This window comes from Mirounga angustirostris, unplaced genomic scaffold, assembly GCF_029215605.1.
Source record: "Mirounga angustirostris isolate CCGP_5_RB_7025 unplaced genomic scaffold, mMirAng1.0.hap1 SCAF_5, whole genome shotgun sequence".
NCBI classification, from domain to species: domain Eukaryota; kingdom Metazoa; phylum Chordata; class Mammalia; order Carnivora; family Phocidae; genus Mirounga; species Mirounga angustirostris.
The window spans coordinates 24,163,123-24,183,087 of record NW_026991713.1 but is presented as its reverse complement, the minus strand read 5'-3'; the positions used below and the strand labels follow the sequence as shown (position 1 = coordinate 24,183,087).

Sequence of the window (19,965 nt, the reverse complement as noted above, 5' to 3'; positions counted from 1 at the left end):
CTATATATGGAAAAAAATCTAGAGGGAAATTAGCCAAAATGTTACCAGTAATCATGTTTAGGTGGTAGGCTTATCGGTGATATTTCATTTTGTGTTTTATGTTTTTTGTGTGTTCTAGATCTTATATAAGCATGTAGCACTTTTAGAATCACAAAGTCTATTTTAATTTTGGAAAATCTATGAGTGTTTATATGTATGTATTTATATATGTATGTATGTATATAGATGTATTTATATAAAAGTATTATTGGAAAATTGTCCATGAATCCATTTCTTTTTTGTTATACTTATTTAGATTTATTATGATCTCGGAGGTTGACAAGAGAACCAATTGTTGCATTTTGTCTGCATTACTCTTTCAGGTAACACTTTATGTGTATCTTCTGACAGTAGTGACCATTCAGTCAGAAAAAAAAAAGTGCAGTGGTTTATCGTAGTCAAAAAACTCATAGGTAGGAAGATAGCACGGACCTTGATGAGATATCATGAGTCCATCTTTCCTTCACTAGCTGAAGGTGGCATTTTTACCTTGACTATTCAGCAGAATCTCTTTCTCCTTTAGACTCCGGAAGGAGGTTTGCAGATAAGGAAACTGAGTCTCTCATCATTAGTAAGACTGTGTTGCTAATGAGCTGTGAAGCCAGTCTGTTTAACTCCAAATGGTGGCCTTAGGTTATCTCATCTCTAAATAAAGTTTTGCTTGATTGCACAATGTGAAGTATACCATATAATGAAAGCAAGAAATAAGTTGAAGACTACAGAAGTAGAGAGTGTTGGCAGCTCTTAGAATTTTGGTTTGACTTCATTGAAGAAGAAAAGAGCTTTTATCTGAAATATAAGATATTTTGAGATACAGGGAGGTAGCCAGGGGCCTTTGCACTCTACTAAAGGTTCTATTTACCTTGAAGAGTGGACATGCTTGTTCTGTGTATCAGAGGCCTCTGATAGCTTATGAAATCTAGATAGATAAGCTCTCTGGAAAGCCTTGTCTGGATGTAAGGCCAGACTTTTCAGTTTTCTTATGCTCCATGCACCTCTTGCCTGTGCTTTAAAGAGAGGAGGTGGAGGAGGCAAGAGTGCAAAGGGCACAATAATCTGATACTGACTCCTTGTATTGCATTCTTTACTGTCTGATACTCCTTGTTCTTGAAGATAATGCTGTTGTTTTAGAAAATAAGCAATTTAAAAAATTAAATTTTTGCTTACTGTGGGCATAATTTTTTAGTAATACTGCACCTAAAATAAAAGCTGGTAAGATTTATTTTAAAAATCTTAATTTTTTTATGATTTTAAAGCAGATTTGTAAAATTAAAAATTTAAACAAGTGCTACATAGTATTTTAGAGTAGGTACTTTATAACTTTAATGAACAATCTGATTAAAATTCTTTTCTGATATATACATTAAAATAATTTTGTATTACATGTCATCAGTTAATGTTAATTATTTAGGATAACATCAGAAACACTCCTAAATGTAAAATTTGATTTTGTGTGTCAATTTTGTTTCCCAACATCGAATACAGTGTTGGTCATATAAATTACCTAAGAAATATTGGCAGAATTAAACAACTCATCTTTTTAGTTAATTCAGTTAAAAATTCAGAATTAACTCTGCTTGATTTAGACTTCTGAAATCATCTTTTATCTCTGAAATCATTTGTTAACTTATAGGTTGGTATAGTGGAAAGAACATAGATTTTTTTTTTTTATTTAAACAGATGTGACTTCGAATCTTCTTTCTTCCACCATTAGCTCTGTGACCTCATATAAGTTAATTGTTTAAGCCTCAATTATATCATTTGTGAGGTAATAATCCTTCCTTCTAGAGGTAGGTTAAATGAGGATTAAATGAGGTAGTGTTTATAAAGAATTTACCAATAGTGTCCAACACAAAATTGACTCCAACAAATGATAATATAATGATAATTTCATCTGAAAATAATAAGTATCCAACTACCATGGAATTTAAAAAGCCCATCTTGAGTGATGATGGAAGCATTTGGAACTATAATGATGATAATGTTAATGATAAGTACCGTTTATTACAAGGTACAGTGTGCTAGGCTTATGCTAAGCACTTTAGGAAGTAATACGTATACTTATCTTTTTGTTTCAGTGTTGCAAATACAATTTATAGCTCTTCATTTCACCTGTTTTCATTTTCAGGGTTTGCTTAGAACCACACTTCCACACCCCAAAGCTGAACATTGCTATGCTCAGTATGAAATCAGTCAGCTTCTCCCAGGCATCGAGCTCTTCTCAGACAGATACAGGGCTGACATTTGCTCTGTAGTCGCATGTCTGTATTACATTATACGTGAACTACACTATGCTAAGCAAAATCTAATAGTAAGTTATTTGTAAAATCAACAAATTTTAATTCACTGTGGTATTTTTGCCTTACCTTAAACCTTTCAAATTTTGCTAATGTTCTCTTGGCTGGTCTTGTTTAACTCTTAAACTCTAGATTCAGGATTCTTACCTGTACTGCAAAATAAAATATATTAATTAATATTCCTTCTTTGACATTGTTATTTGCACTGCATTTTGGATACAAAGTCAATGTCTGTTTGATTTTGTTCCCTTTTTACTCTATTACTTTATCTCTTTTCTTCCTTCTTAAGACAATTGGGGAAATTGATTAGAATATTTCCCTGGTCTCAAACAGAGGAACCTAGTGCACATGTAACTCACTGCATTAACTCGTGCAGGCCATATCAGTACCCAAACTATGAGAGTATTTCTTTGTGGAGATAAATTGATCTTTGGTCTCTTGTCTTCTCCCTGTTCTAAGTGAACAACAGATTCAAACTGTGAAATGAAAGACAAATACTTCTTAATATCCAAGGACATTCAAAACCTCATACAATTCTCTTCCTTTGGGGAAATAAATCATAGTATATGTCATAAATTTGAAGTTGGTTGCTTTTAAAAAATAAATCAGTATGTTCTGGTCATTTTATATTTTTCTCCTTTATTTTATTTTTCCTATTTATTTCCTGTTTTCCTATTTTCTTCCTATATGTTATTTCTTCTACATTTGTATCTCTCCCCCACCATATTTGCTTCTTAATACCTATTCTTTCTTTTTTTGGTTCTTTCCTTTTTTCCCATAATTTTCATACCTACTTTCTTTTTCCCCTCATATATTATTTTCTTTTCTGTTGTTCTAAATTCACTCTCTCTTTATATTTAAAAGATTTATTGTCCCCTGATATGAGTTGTTAAATTATAAAGCCATGTGTTAAAGTGAAGAGATTGATAAATGCTTTTAACACTTGGCATATTTGGCAAGAAATTTTTTATTAGAAAAAGATAACAAAATGGTACTTCTCTCATTGTTAAGGGGATTCATTTCTGGATTTAGAAAATAGTTCTATCCTCTGGGTAACCTTTAGCTGCCTAGTCATATTCATATATAATACATATCACTGCACTGGAAAAGAAATGAGACTTTTTTTCTCTGAAGCTTAAGAAATTGAGAACATTTTTCTGAATAATTGAGCAATTGGCAGCAATAAAGTGGTGTGTTTTTATTTCTCACTAAAGAAAAGAAACAATCTCAAAGGTAATAGCCAACTCTTATTGTTTTGTGCTGCATTAACTGTAGAAAAAGATATTGTGTTATGTTGTAGTGCATAATTGTAGAAAAATGTACTATATTTGAAATCGTTTAAGACCAGTTCTAAACCGTTTAAAAAGCTGTTGCTATTAGTAGCTGCCAGTTGACTGACAATTAGAGGTTCCTTAGCTGAACTTGCAAGATGTAAACAGTTTCCATTTTGTATCCCACTACCCTCCAGAAGAAGCCCAGTGGGTAAGGAGACTGCTCTCACATACAGAACTTGCTGGAAGACCCATTGCTGTGGAATCATGGGAAATCGTTTACTAAATAATGGGGATCCCAATACTCTTCCTTGCTCTATCTCCCTTTAGTAGAGAAGGGCCCAGTTGTAGGAACCAAAATTGGGTTTTCAGTTGAGATCAGAAACTGTTCAGAATTCTAGGCAAACACCTATCCCCTCAACACCTGACTCTGGCCGGATAGTGGTTGGATCAACCGCAGTATGGATAGTTTGTATGCCTTCACCCATATCCATGAGATTTCAAGAGGATTTGAACTTTGGGGGTTAATTTTAGGAAAATAAAAATACTATGTGAAGAGTAAGCTTGGGTCATCAATAGAATATGTGCTCTGTGAAAGCAAGGACTCATTAGATTTTGTTGTCATTCAACAGTGCCTGATACATAATGAGCATGTTCTAAATATTCTTTTGCTGATAGAGATATTCCAGTTGAAAACAAATAGCAGCTTCCATGACTGAGTAGGTGACATGGATGGGAGTTCCTTTGCTTTAAATTTTGCAGTTATTTGATAGCTCATTTGCTAGAATGTTTCTATAGGCCTCAGTGATTCATACATATATGTTTAATTTTTTTCAAGGAAGATAATTGATTGGATTTTCACTCTTCCATGCTTGAAGGGATTTGAAACCTAGGTGTGGGGTACCAGGTGGCATCTACAAGTCCCCCTGATGGCACTTTTAAGTTCTCATAAAATTACGAAGCATATGCTAGGCAGATCATTTCACTTAGCTAAACAGTATAGTCTCTTAGCATGGCAGAATCAATTGCTGTTTTATGTAACATCTCCCACATTAATATTTGGCTACATTTTATTATTAGGTTATTAACTTGATAAAACATGTTTTAGATTAAAAAAATGTTTTTCGCATTGGTAGATTCTGCCTCTCCTTGCATTGTATGAATATTTTGTGTCTGGAATTTGCCAAGACCTCGTCAGAAATCTAGAAGCAAGGATCCTCAAGGTATGTGACAAACTTTTAAGATGTTTGATATTCTTGAACTGTAAAGATACTGTCATAAATTAATTTGGTTCTAATACTCATAATAATAAGCTGATAATAATATGGTGTTGTGCTGATATTAAAAAAACATGCCCATTATTATAATAAAGTATGAGAGGGAGCTAGTTAGAATCGTTAGCTCGTTTTATGCTTGGGCCACAGTAAAGTGAGGAACAGTGACATGTGGGAACAAGGCTCGTTCAACATCAGTCAGCCTGGAAATCACCTCTTCTGGAATGTTGGTTTCCTGGTGGAAACTAATGAGTCTGTTTTCTGAAGTTCCTGTGAACTTTTTGCTAAGGGTCTTTATGTATATCATAATATGTGAGAAGTTTTCATTGTACAGGCAATTGAAGTGACAAAACACACAGATGCTAAATTATAACTAATTCTGTAACCTAGAAGTCAGGTGAGGCTCTCTGTCTTCAAGATCCATGTACAGTTGGCTTGAACCCCATGTGGACTGGGAACCTCAAGCACCTCATTTTCTCTGCCCTTTTCCTAGTTAGCTATTGTCACAGTCTCTCACTTCTGTTGAATTCCTTTTGCACGTGGATCATCTCAACATCCAGCAGATTTGCTCCCTGTTCTGCACCTCCTCATCTTGAATATGGAGTTCAGTCCTAATCCACATTCTACACACACACACACACACACACTCACTCACTCACTTACACATAAACATACACAACACATTCACCTAAGGCCTTTATTTTCATACTGGATTTAGTGAAAATTTGAAACACAGGAAAATTTAAGTTGAGGAAAAGCAAACAATTTAAAATAGACTATTTGGCATCTCTGGGTTTAAAATATTTCTTAGCCAACATCTCATGCTTTTGCCTCCCACCCCATGGCTTAATCAGCTGTGTGCTGATAAGTGTTTCACACCTCACTCTAAAAAAAAAAAGCCCTGTTTGTAGCATTTTCAGTTTCCATGGTGCAGATATTCCCACTATAGCTGACTTCAGCGTATCAACTGGGCATTACTGAATGTGGAATTGGGACAAGATATGGACGATCTCCTCTTGCAATTGGGAGTAAGTGGGCTCCATCACACCACTGGCTTAACCCTCCTTATCCTATTTTGTAGATACCCTTCCCCAAATCTTTCCTATTTTCTCATGAGGGAAAATTAGACTTCCCTTTGAACTCCTCTCTCCATCTGGACCCTGCCCTTGGGCCTATTATTTCAGACCCAAAGAGTCCATAACATTCTATTTCTAAATAAAAACAGTACCTTCCCTAAGAGGAATTCTGGTGCTATTAAGAGGATATATTTTAACTCAGGAATAAATAACTTTTTGTCAGCCATGAAAATTTCTGGATCACTCTTTCTGACTTCCTGAACTCTTAAGAGTTCTCCTGCTTTTTGATTTCCATTAACACTTTTTTATAAACTGCGTATAACTTCCCTCTCTCTTTTTTAAAAACAGTGTTCTGTTCAAGATTGCAAAATTCCCGAGGTTAGGGCCTGAATCTTATTCATCTTTTAGTCCCCTATTGATTGTATCTTAAATAATAAATTCATATATCGATACTCGGTAATTAATTATTGAATTGATTTTAAAATCTATAGACACTTATCAAGTGCCTACTGTCCACAATTTCCATAGTGTTTAGTGGGAACTCATCTAGAAGATCCTTGGTAAATATTTATTGCTTTACCTCTGAAACAACATTTATTGAGTATCTCCTATGTAAAAACACCATGTTCGTAACTAATCAAAGAAATATAACCCATGGTCCTTGCTTATAAGGAAGTGAAAATAAGGGAAGAAAGACAGGACATATATATAAGACAATAACACGTGCATCTATCCCTTGATCATTTCCAAATGAGTATCATGAGCATTGTCTCCTGGAGTTTGAAAGAGGGAAAATGGCCTTGGGTCTCTTGGTTTTACTAAGTAGGTAAGATTTAGTGAAGAAAGCAGAACTAACTGAGCAGGAGAGAGGAAGAAAGGAACATTCTTGGCAGGTAATAGTGTGAAGCATATAGAGATGAGACAGTATGGACTTGTTAAGGGGGCAGGGGTGGTTCAGTGAAGCCAGAGAGGAGGTTTTGAGGAGGGAGAACATAATATGAGAATACCAGAGATCCATATTGTGGTCCATGATGTCCATGAGCAGCGGGGCCCAGTCTTGAATTCCAAACTAAGGCATAATGTGGAGGCTGAACAGTGAGAGAAATGAGGAGACTATGGAATCAAAATTGGGTAGCTGTTTTGTTCTGGTCTGTCATTTAGAGGCTGGAGAAGCAAGGAAGGGTTGCAGTGACCATTAGTAACGTGTCAGAAGGAGATCCAGAGAGGCACTAAAAGATATAATCTGGAACAAAGTTTTTGATTAAATGACCGTGTTTTATTGGATTGTTAGCACTTGGCAACTTTTTGTACTAGGGTAGCTTAAAAGCCCGTGAAGAACTGTGGACTCTAGTCTGCAGCCTTGGGTTGAGAGGTGGGATGAATTGCAGAATCTTGGTCAGAAGAAGGACACGATCAGATGTATCGTGGCAACAGTGTCAGGAGCAGAGTGGGTCGGAAGTGGCATCTTATTGGCAACAGTAGAACAGAAACACCCAACCAGGGTTTTGACAGAAGCAATGAAAAAGGGCAACCGATGCACCACGCAGAGGGAGAAATGAGAGCCTGTTTGAGTAGAGTTTGCCTGACCTTTCTGAAGTAAACCGGGGTCAGTGAGTGGGAAGAGAGAAAAGTCATAGTCAGGAAACAGCAAACAATGCTTTCTGACAAGTCAAACAGCAATAGATCATACTGTTAAGTTTCTGTTGTGCACTAGTGTCTTTCAGGGAAAGCTTTAAGACCTCTTTATGATCAGCCGGTCTGGCTTCACTTTAGAACTGCCAACATCTTGAAAGATTTATTAGTCTCAACATATCCAGCATTCCTGGGAAGGCCACTGATGGTTCTGTATTTGTGCAAGTGAAGGGTTGATTTAAGGGTAGTCCTTTTATCCATCTGGCTTGTTTATGTTCACACTGTTGGTCATTTCTGAAAATACATGTTCATTGTTATCACCATTGCTTTTTCAAATGGCCAGATTAGTAGGATAAACGGAAACAGAGGTAGCCTTAGAGGTTACAGGTAGTTCGTGTAGAGGTGTCTCACAGCCAAGATCAGCGGAGACAAACCTCAAACAGCATTTCCTCCAAGTGATAATGAGAAAGTGTTCATCTAGAAGTCTAAAAGAGCTCCACTAATGCCTACTTGGATATTATATGGCACTGGGGAGATTAGAGCCCAAGGTATTTTAGGCAAGAACCAAAGTGTGCAACTCAGTAGACAAGCAAGAGTTTTCTCTTCCCCATTGCAAATATTCTCCTAACCTTTTATGCTTTATTTTCATGCTATCGTCACATCCTATTTCCTCCCAACTTACCTTCTTTTTATTTCTTTAAAATTTATATGCTCTTTATTGCACAGAGCACTGGGTGTTATACGCAAACAATGAATCATGGAGTACTACATCAAAAACTAATGATGTAATGTATGATAACTAACATAACATAATAAAATAAAATTAAAAAAAATTATGTGCTCTTAAGATTCCTATGGTAGTACTTAAAGGAAAAGAGATAATAAGTGTATGTGTCTGTATTATATATATTATATATATATATATAAAGGCCACATGACCTTTGTACTTGAGACCTCTCAGCAGATTTTCACATGTCTCTCTTTCATGTCATTCCCCAATTTTCTCTTGAATGTCTTCTCAGAGAAGTCCTTCTTGACTGGAGCTCTGAAAGTAGCATTTTTGTCAGTAGCCTTTATCCCTTGTAATACTGTGTATATCTTCATGTATCACTTAAATTAGCTCAATACACGTCTGGGAAGGATTGTAACACCCAAGAGGGCTTGGTGGAAGTGCCCAATAAACATGTTGAATGAATGATTTTTGTTCTGGAACTTTTCTTCCCATAATTTCCTGATTGAAAGTCCTGCTGGATAATATTCAAAATAAGCCATGTACAATTTATAGTTACCAACTGATTAACTTTAAGGATATGTCTTTAAAACTGACAGTGGCATTAATTATGGATGACAAAACGAATAGTTGTCTCTATGTTGATACATTATAGAGTTCATCTGGTTGGTTTGACTTTCCTCAGAGTATTAGAGAACATCAGGAGTGTTTTTGTTTTGTTTTTCTTTTAAACCATAGTTCACCATGGGAACAAAAAATAAATTCAATTATTTTTTTTAACTCTTCTATGCCTGTCATATTTTTGTGTTTGCTCTGATGAAGTAAGACACATCTGACAAATGTCCATTGTTTTGAACAGTTGCCTGCTGTTGTTTATTAGCTTCCTGGTCCATTGCACATGTAAACTAGCTTATACACAAACACATATTTCTCCATCCACTGTGTTTACCAAGCATTAATTTATAAGGCATTACCAATTATATTAAGTAGAAATTTTGGATCTCAGAAAGTTGATGATTTTTCTCTAAAATTTTTATTTTGTAAGTAAAACAAATTATTTAATTAAAATCTCATTTTTTTTTCTTTCCTTTAAAGATTCAGGTCCTTACAGATTTAAGATTTTTTTCTGAAGCCTTTTATGAGATAGCCCAGATTTTTTATGGAAAAAACATGCCTTCCTCGATACCCTCTGGCTGTAAGCCTCCTGGAAAAGTGAAGGTAAATCTGCTGCTCTGATTCAAAGCCATTTCTTTACCTTTTTGAAGGCTACATTCTTCAAATTTAGGGAATGCTTCCACAAAAGTGTATTTACAAGTCTCTGGTACTGCAAACCTCTTTGTTAAGCCTTGTTATAGCTAACCATAGGCTCTTACCAGGTTTCATTCGTCTGGAAGGGAAGGGTGTCATGTGGGGGAGTACGGCATTGGAGTCAATTTTTATGATCTCTATGTTACAGATGGTCTCAGGGGACACATCAGCCACTATCTCTTAGACTTTGGCATCTAATCTGATAATTTCTGGTTAATGTTGTTAGTCAAAACAGTCTCTTCTCATGTTTTATTTGGATATTTTGATTTATATACTTTATGCCAGAATGTTAAACATGCATTGTTCAAATTGTATTTGTAAATGAGATCATTGAAACATCCTTGCAAATGAATACTGGCATTTATATTTAAATCAGAGTGAGCTCTTATTTTCTTGTTTTGGGTTTCATGAGAATCACTGAGCGATCTTGCAGACGCTTGGACCCTTGTGATCTAGCAATAAAGGAAATAGGAGGTAACAAGTCAGTTTCCTGGGGAAGACGGTATGCGTGAGGAGTGAGACTGACAGACAGTACATACTGGTGGGATTCAAATTTGGAAGGCCTAGAAGAAGCTGGGGAATAGGCTATCAGTCTTGAAATTACTTGTAGAAGCTGACATTAAATATACATACAATGCATTCATTACTTCAGTGTACTCCCCTAAAATGTCACTGCTTAATTCTCAGTATGACTGATACAGCATTATAATTTGTTGTACCAGGGTAAGTGTGAGGTTATCTAGAAATAAGCCTAAGAGGGACATTCAGTAGGCAATAGGATACATTTGTGTGTGTGTGTGTATATACATCCCTATCTCTATCTCTTTCTATATCTCTCTATCTAGAGAGAAAAGAGTTGTTTTTTTTGCTCATTTTTTTGGCATGAACTAACTCATCTTCTTACCTGGGTTAAATGAACAGTGTTTTCTTGCTTGCTTCTCAGCCAACAGCCTTTCCCTATTGTAAATGATTTGCATTTTGTTATTAAAATTATATTTTAACTCATTTAAATATTTTATTGAATGCTTACTGAATAACAGGCACTATTTTAGCCATGCGGATAGACCAGTAAAAAGATAAATGGAGTTATTGCCCTTTTGGGAGCATGTTACTATTGGACAGTCCAGTGAAGAAGACAAACAATAAACATATTAAGCACATAAATATATGTCAGGTGATGATGTACTATGAGGGACAGTCAAGCTGAGCTGAGGGGACAGAGAGTGATCAAAGCAGTGAGTTTTATTCAAAGTGGCTTGAAGTATCCCTTATAAGGGAGTTTTGAGGGTGAAAGATTTGAGGGACCAACCTTCCAACTAGGAGGAAGTGCAAGGGCAAAGGCCCTGAGGGGGATGCCTGCAAAATGTGGTTGAGGAAAACCAAGGAGGCCAAGTGAGGCTGGTAAAACAGAGAGGAGGAGCAGATGGTGGGACTCAGGAGGTACGGTCATATCAGACTTCATGGGGCTTGGTGAGGAACAGGAGTTTACTCTAAGTAAGATGGGAAACCTTATAGAGTTTTGAGCAGAGGAGTGACAGGATAGGAATTACTTTTCAAAGGACCACTTTGCTTGCTGTTTGGAGAATAGACTGTGGATGAACATGGGTATAAATAGGGAAACCAGTTAGAAGGTCTTTGCAAATAATCTGAGTTAGACATGAAAATGGTTGGGGTAATATTGGTGAAAGGAGTGAAAAGTGGTCTCCCTGGTGGAGATGGATCCTAGTAAATTTTGGGAGCATTAGCATAGAGATTTAAAATCATGGGACTGGATGAAATCAGCTGGAGCAGAGAGAGAAAAATAGAAGTCAGAGGACTTGAGCCTTAGGGTCATCCACATTTAGAGTCCAGGAAAATGAGAAGGAAAGAGAAACCAATTGGTTAGAATGAGAAACAAGAGAAAGTTGCTTTTTGGTTTTTAGGTGTTTGTTTTTTGTTTTTGTTTTGTTGTTGTTTGTTTTTGTTTTTGTTTTACAAGAAAGAGTTTTTAATGCTCATTGCTTTCACCAAAGCAAACAGGCTGAAATTGATTTTTACAGGTGAATTCCAAACTTCATTTTTATTAACCAGCTTTCATAAGAGAAAAGTGTGTGTGAATTGTCTTTCAATAGATTGTGACTTTAAATTTTGTGTTCTCAAAGTTAATTTGAAGCTTTCCAGCTTCAATTGGGAATTTAAAAAGTGTAATTAAAAGAGGAAATGCATTCAGGGTTTATAATTAAAATAGGTGCCAATGTTATTAGGCTGGGGGCTAGTTGTTTAAAGAAAGGATTAATTAATTAGATTTTAGTTGTAAAAGAAGTAACTGAAAAAGTCTTACAGATTACTATTTGACTTTTCACAGGCTTCTTAAGAAACTTTTTTTTTTCAATTTTATTTATTTTTATTTTCTCTCTTTTTTTATTTTTTCTTTTTCTTTTTAAAAAATTTTATTATGTTATGTTAGTCACCATACAGTACATTATTAGTTTTTGATTTGGTGATCCACAATCCATTGTTTTTGTATAACACCCAGTGCTCCATGCAGTACGTACCCTCCTTAATACCCATCACTGGACTAACCAATCCCCCCCTCAAACCCTGTTTGTTTCTCAGAGTCCATAGTCTCTCATGGTTCATCTCTCCCTCCAATTCACCCCCCCCTCATTTTTCCCTTCCTTCTCTTAATGTCCTCCATGCTATTCCTTATATTCCACAAATAAGTGAAACCATATGGTAATTGACTTTCTCTGCTTGACTTATTTCACTTAGCATAATCTCCTCCAGTCCCATCCATGTTGATGTAAAAGTTGGGTATTCATCCTTTCTGATGGCTGAGTAATATTCCATTGTATATACAGACCACATCTTCTTTATCCATTCATCTGTTGAAGGACATCTCGGCTCTTTCCACAGTTTGGCTATTGCGGACATTGCTGCTATGAACATTGGGGTGCATATGGCCCTTCTTTTCACTACATCTGTGTCTTTGGGGTAAATACCCAGTAGTGCAATTGCTGGGTCATAGGGTAGCTCTATTTTTAAATTTTTGAGGAACCTCCACACTGTTTTCCAAAGTGGCTGTGCTAACTTGCATTCCCACCAACAGTGTAAGAGGATTCCCCTTTCTCCACAACCTCTCCAACATTTGTTGTTTCTTTCCCTGTCCATTTTGGCCATTCTAACTGGTGTAAGGTGGTATCTCAATGTGGTTTTGATTTGTATTTCCCTGATGGCTAATGATGGTGAACATTTTTTCATGTGTCTGTTAGCCATTTGTATGTCTTCTTCAGAGAAGTGTCTTTTCATCTCTTCAGCCCACTTTTTGACTTGATTATTTGTTTTTTGGGTGTTGAGTTTGAGAAGTTCTTTATAGATCTTGGATACCAGCTCTTTATCTGTAGTGTCATTTGCAAATATCTTCTCCCATTCTGTGGGTTGCCTCTTTGTTTTGTTGACTGTTTCCTTTGCTGTGCAGAAGCTTTTTATCTTGATGAAGTCCCAAAAGTTCATTTTTGCTTTTGTTTCACTAGCTTTTGGAGATGTATCTTGAAAAAAGTTGCTGTGGCCGATGTCAAAGAGGTTACTGCCTGTGTTCTCCTCTAGGATTTTGATGGATTCCTGTCTCACATTGAGGTCTTTCATCCACTTTGAGTTTATCTTTGTGAATGGTGTTAGAGAATGGTCGAGTTTCATTCTTCTGCATGTGGCTGTCCAATTTTCCCAGTACCATTTATTGAAGAGACTGTCTTTTTTCCATTGCATGTTTTTTCCTGCTTTGTCAAAGATTATTTGACCATAGAGTTGAGGTCCATATCTGGGTTCTCTATTCTGTTCCCTTGGTCTATATGTCTGTTTTTGTGCCGGTACCATGCTGTCTTGGTGATCACTGCTTTGTAATATAGCTTGAAATCGGGCCACGTGATGCCCCAAGCTTTGTTTTTCTTTTTCGATATTTCCTTGGTGATTCGGGGTCTTTTCTGATTCCATACAAATTTTAGAATTGTTTGTTCCAGTACTTTGAAAAATGTCATTGGAATTTTGATCGGGATGGCATTGAAGGTATAGATTGCTCTGGGTAGCATAGACATTTTAACAATGTTTATTCTTCTGATCCATGAGCATGGAATATTTTTCCATCTTTTTGTGTCTTCTTCAATTTCTTTCATGAGTGTTTTGTAGTTCCTAGAGTATAGATCCTTTACGTCTTTGGTTAGGTTTATTCCGAGGAATCTTATGGTTTTTGGTGCTATTGTAAATGGAATCGTTTCTCTAATTTCTCTTTCTACAGTTGCGTTGTTAGTGTATAAGAAAGCAACTGATTTCTGTGCATTGATTTTGTATCGTGCCACATTACTGAATTGTTGTATGAGTTCTAGTAATTTGGGGGTGAAGTCTTTTGGGTTTTCCACATAAAGTATCATGTCGTCTGCAAAAAGAGAGAGTTTGACTTCTTCTTTGCCAATTTGAATACCTTTTATTTCTTTTTGTTGTCTGATTGCTGTTGCTAGGACTTCTAGTACTATGTTGAACAATAGTGGCGAGAGTGGGCACCCTTGACGTGTTCCTGCTCTTAAGGGAAAGGCTCTCAGCTTTTCCCCATTGAGGATGATATTCGCTGTGGGTTTTTCATAGATGGATTTTATGAACTTGAGGAATGTTCCCTCTATCCCTATACTCTGGAGAGTTTTAATCAGGAAAGGATGTTATATTTTGTCAAATGCTTTTTCTGCATCAATTGAGAGGACCATATGGTTCTTCTCCCTCCTCTTATTAATGTGTTCTGTCATCCTGATTGATTTGCGAATGTTGAACCACCCTTGCATCCTGGGGATAAATCCCACTTGGTCATGGTGGATGATCCTTTTAATGTATTGTTGGATCCTATTAGCTAGGATTTTGTTGAGGATTTTGGAATCCATAATCATCAGGGATATCGGTCTGAAATTCTCCTTTTTGATGGGGTCTTTGCCTGGTTTGGAGATTAAGGTAATGCTGGCCTCATAGAATGAGTTTGGAAGTTTTCCTTCTGTTTCTATTTTTTGAAACAGCTTCAGTAAAATAGGTATTATTTCTTCTTTGAATGTTTGGTAGAACTCCCCAGGGAATCCATCAGGCCCTGGACTCTTGTTTTTTGGGAAGTTTTTGATCACTGCTTCAATCTCGTCACTGGTTATTGACCCATTCAGGTTGTCAATTTCTTCCTGTTTCAGTCTTGGCAGTTTATAGGTTTCCAGGAAGGCCTCCATTTCATCCAGATTGCTCAGTTTATTGGCATATAGTTGTTGATAATAATTTCTAATAATTGTTTCTATTTCCTTGGTGTTAGTTGTGATCTCTCCCCTTTCATTCATAATTTTATTAATTTGGATCCTTTCTCTCTTCTTTGGGATAAGTCTGGCCAGTGGTTTATCGATCTTATTAATTCTTTCAAAGAACCAACTTCTAGTTTTGTTGATCTGATCTACTGTGTTTCTGGTTTCTAATTCAATGATTTCTGCTCTAATTTTAATTATTTCTCTTCTAATGCGTGGCTTAGGCATCATTTGTTGCTTTTTCTCTAGTTCTTTAAGGTGTAGAGTTAGTTGGTGATTTCTGGATTTTTCTATTTTTTTGAGTGAGGCTTGGATGGCTATGTATTTCCCCCTTAGGACTGCCTTTGCAGTATCCCATAGGCTTTGGACCAATGTGTTTTCATTCTCATTGATTTCCATGAATTGTTTAAGTTCCTCTTTGATTTCCTGGTTGACCCAAACATTCTTGAGCAGAGTGGTCTTTAGCTTCCAAGTGTTTGAATTTCTGCCAAATTTTTTCTTGTGATTGAGTTCCAGTTTTAAAACATTGTGGTCTGAGAATATGCAGGGAATAATCTCAATCTTTTGGTATCGGTTGAGACCTGATTTGTGACCCAGTATGTGGTCTATTCTGGAGAAAGTTCCATGTGCGCTCGAGAAGAATGAGTATTCTGTTGTTTTAAGGTGGAATGTTCTCTAAATATCTATGAGGTCCATCTGGTCCAATGTATCATTCAAAGCTCTTGTTTCCTTGTTGATTTTCTGCTTAGATGATCTGTCCATTGCTGAGAGTGGAGTATTGAGGTCTCCTACAATTAACGTATTGTTATCAATATGACTCTTTATTTTGGTTAACAGTTGGCTTATGTAGATGGCTGCTCCCATGTTGGGGGCATAGATATTTACAATTGTTAGATCTTCCTGTTGGGTAGACCCTTTAAGAATGATATAGTGTCCTTCTGTGTCTCTTATTACAGACTTTAGTTTAAAATCTAATTTGTCTGATACAAGAATTGCTACCCCAGCTTTCTTTTGAGGTCCGCTGACCTGGAAGATGGATCTCCATCCCTTCACTTTCAGTCTGGATGTATCTTTAGGTTCAAAATGAGTCTCTTGTAGACAGCATATGGATGGGTCCTGTCTTTTTATCCAATCTGCAACCCTGTGCCGTTTTATGGGAGCATTTAGGCCATTCACGTTGAGAGTGATTATTGAAAGATATGAATTAATTGTCATCATGTTGCCTGTGAAGACGTTGTTTTTATAGATTGTCCCTGTAAATTTCTGTTGTAGATCACTCTTGGGGTCTTTCTCCTTTTATAGAACCCCCCTTAATATTTCTTGCAGGGCTGGCTTAGTGGTCACATATTCTTTCAGTTTCTGCCGGTCATGGAAGCTCTGCATCTCTCCATCCATTCTAAATGAAAGCCTTGCCGGATAAAGTATTCTTGGCTGCATGTTCTTCTCATTTAGTACCCTGAATATGTCTTGCCAGGCCTTTCTGGCTTGCCAGGTCTCTGTGGATAGGTCTGACGTTATTCTGATGTTCCTCCCTCTGTACGTAAGGAATCTCTTCCCCCTAACTGCCCTTAAGATGGTTTCCTTGGTTCTAAGATTTGCAGGTTTTACTATTACATGCCGGGGTGTTGGCCTGTTTTCCTTGATCTTGGGAGGGGTCCTCTGTGCCTCTAGGACTTGAATGTTTGTTTCATTCCCCAGATTAGGGAAGTTCTCAGCTACGATTTGCTCAAATACATCTTCTAGCCCTCTCTCTCTCTCCACTCCCTCCGGGATTCCAATTATTCTGACATTGGAACGCTTCATGGTGTCACTTATTTCTCTGATTCTATTTTCATGGATTCTGAGTTGTTTTTCCCTGGCCTCCTCTTTTCCCTTTTTATCTATTATATTGTCTTCCAGGTCGCTTATTTGTTCTTCTGCCTCCTTTACCCTAGCTATTAGATTATCTAGATTGGATTGGATCTCATTGATAGCATTTTTAAGTTCTGCCAATTCACTTTTCATTTCTGCCCTTAGAGACTCTATGTTGCCATTAATTGATTTCTCCATTCTAGCCATTGTCTTCACAATTGCTAGCCTGAATTCCATCTCTGACATCTTGGTTATATCTGCATCCATTTGTAAATCTGCAGCATAAGTCATAAACTCTGAGTCTTTTCTATTTTGGGGGCTCCTCCTCCTAGTCATTCTGTTGATGGGTGTTTGAGGGAATGTATAGAGTCCAAATTATTGACCAGAACCCAAGCAAGATGCACCTGTTTTCTTGGGACCTTAGGGTTGCTGGCCTCTTGTTTTCCCAGCCTGTCTTCTGTGGGAGGGGCCTGCCGCGCTGTTACTCAGGCAACCCTGTTTGGGGGGAGTTGCCCTGCCCCCCTGTGGCAGAGGATGGGCTCAGCGGAAATCAGTTTTTGGGGCTTTTGTTCTCTGGCGGCTTTCCTTGTCTCTTCTGTGAGTCAGAGCAGAAGAGACCATTTCCAACCCTCTGCCTCAGAGCAGAGAGACCGCAGTCTGTTCTTCATTGAGCTCTCCAGGCCACACCGTCTCCGTTTCTGTCCGTCCTGCTATAAACTGCAGTGGCCGGGGTTGTTCGCCCCTCCGCAGCGCCCCCAGTCCTGCCTCCAGGTGGGAGCACGTCTCTGCCCTTTGTGCTTCTAAAACCATCAGCCACTCCCAGTTCGCACACGCGACCCTGCTGCTCCACATTTTCGCCCAGGGGGCTGCCCTAAAGTCCTTCCCCTCCCACCAGTCTGCGAGTCTGTGCCCCGTCCCCAGCTCACGAGGCTGTTGCTCACCGGCGGTGTCGGATCCCCACGGCCAGGCACCCTCCTGCTGCCGTTTATCCTCCGATATCTGCCCGTGGAATCAGGGCTCCCTGCTTCGTACCTCAAAACCAACCACCTGCGATATTCTGCTTGTAGAGATCCAGATCTTCTTACATCTCAGGCTGGTTTCATGGGTGCTCAGAGTGGTCTGGTAGATATCCAGCTCAATTCCGGGGACCAGCTGAAACAGGGTCCCCTACTCCTCCGCCATCTTTCCTTCTCCTCAGAAACTCTATCTTTTAACATGATACTTGTATTGGGATTCTGCTCTTATTGCCAAATCTAAAGTCCCATCATCAACTCTCTTCCAATTATATCGCCAAAGGTCTTCCCCTGGATTCAGTTATTCACTTTTCAATGGATTAGAGAAGATACAGGATATCTTCAAAAAAGGAAAAAAAAAATTAACACTTAACAACACTTTATTCCAGTAAGAGCTATATGTGATGTCTTGGTTTAGAGGTCCCTCAAATCCCTCAGATCCTAAGACAAGGAATTGGGAGCAAGTAGTATATTTGGGAGATGATTCCAAGGAGAATGGTGAGTGTGTGGGAAAGTCAGATCGGAAGGGAGGAGAACCATCACAGAGAGCATGAATGTCCCTGCGTGGGCAACCGGGCCCTCAGAGAGACCAGGGAGAACAATCTTATGCTTATTGGAATGGGTTGCTCCCTGCACTCCCAGCCTCTCCTGAATACTCCTGTGGCCACAGAACGCCCTCAAGCAAAGAAATAAGGTACTTGAAGTAGGATACTGTCCATATGTGAATAACCTATCCACAGAAGCTGCTGGTGACTTCGAGGTGACAGAGAGGTTATGGGTGGAGCATCAGTATTGACATCTTCAAAAAAGGGCCTTCTGTACCAAAAGGAATGCACCCTATACAAAGATACATCTCCTGTGGCAAATAAATGGAATGTTTCCTAATGTAACATTGTATTTAGAGCCAAACATATAACAGGTCATTCACAACAAAGGAAAAGAACCACAAAAAGAGTTACTCTGAAGAGTAATATGATTTTATCTCAAACTGGCAAAGATTCTTCTAAATGCTAATACTCAGTGCTAATACTCTTATGACCCAGCAGTTCTGCTCCCAGGAATCTATCCAAAGAGGATAATCAGAAATACAGACAAAATAGCCACCCGTGTTACTTAAACTAGGGCTGAATGGTGGGATGAAAGTGGGAATTAGTCCCCCTCAATGTCTAACAAAAGGAAAGGAATTAAGTTATTATGCTTCATTCATAGGATTGAACATTACCTAGCTATAAAACTGAGGTTTACAAATGACTTAATGGCATGGAAAAATGAGTATGATATAATATTTAATGAAAAGGAATACAAATACATATAAGTAAAAATTTAGAATACATAAAAAAGAAATTGGTAGTAAAGACATCAAAATATTAACATTGACAACCTAAAAGAAGTTGACTTATGTGTAATTTTTACTTTCTTCTTTATTCTATACTTGCTTTTCTGAGTAGAGCATGTATTACTTTTACAATAAAAATTATTTTTAAAATACTTTTAGGACACATTATCAGTTTCATATAAAAACTAATATTTTTGTTTCTAATGTTAATGTTTTGTATATTGACAGATATTTCAATCATTTGACTCAGGAAAACCTCTTACTAGTAAAGAAAATATACAGGTAAGGATAACAATATTTTATAAATGTTGGATATTTAGGAAGGATAACTTTTAGTCATTTCAATCTATTTAGTAGGTGTAACCCTTGTTTTTGAAAATCTCCTACATAGGGGCACCTGGGTGGCTCACTCGTTAAGCAGATGCTCCTGCGATCGAGCCCCGCATCAGGCTCCCTGCTCAGCAGGAAGCCTGCTTCTCCCTCTCCCACTCCCCCTGCTTGGGTTCCCTCTCTCGCTGTGTCTCTCTGTCAAATAAATAAATAAAATCTTAAAAAAAAAGAAAAAGAAAAAGAAAATCTCCTACATAATATGCTCTTCTATTTCTAATAATGGGATTTAATCTCCCAATGCTGAGGCCCAAGGTAGGATTGGACCGAAACTGATCTGGTTTTCAAATTGAGCAAATATCAGTTATTACTTGTAAATTTTTCAGTTATGTATATGTATTCATTTTGTTTATCTAGCCATGTCAAGTATCTAATTTTAATATTTATCTTGACTACCTAGACGAGAATGGCTGACTTCGATTGTAGGAAAAGGATTTTGTGTGTTTTGCTCTTAGCT

At 37.5% G+C, this 19,965-nt stretch overlaps 1 protein-coding gene across 1 annotated transcript in view; it reads left to right on the top strand.

Annotated features, from left to right (window-relative positions):
- The window catches only part of CFAP54 (cilia and flagella associated protein 54), a 295,241-nt gene that overhangs the window by 172,835 nt on the left and 102,441 nt on the right, over positions 1-19,965 (top strand). Inside the window, exons 44-48 of the mRNA XM_064590760.1 lie at positions 296-362; positions 2,168-2,350; positions 4,744-4,830; positions 9,415-9,537; positions 19,350-19,403. Of these exons, the coding sequence (XP_064446830.1) occupies positions 296-362; positions 2,168-2,350; positions 4,744-4,830; positions 9,415-9,537; positions 19,350-19,403 (514 nt within the window). The remainder of the gene's footprint in view (positions 1-295; positions 363-2,167; positions 2,351-4,743; positions 4,831-9,414; positions 9,538-19,349; positions 19,404-19,965) is intronic.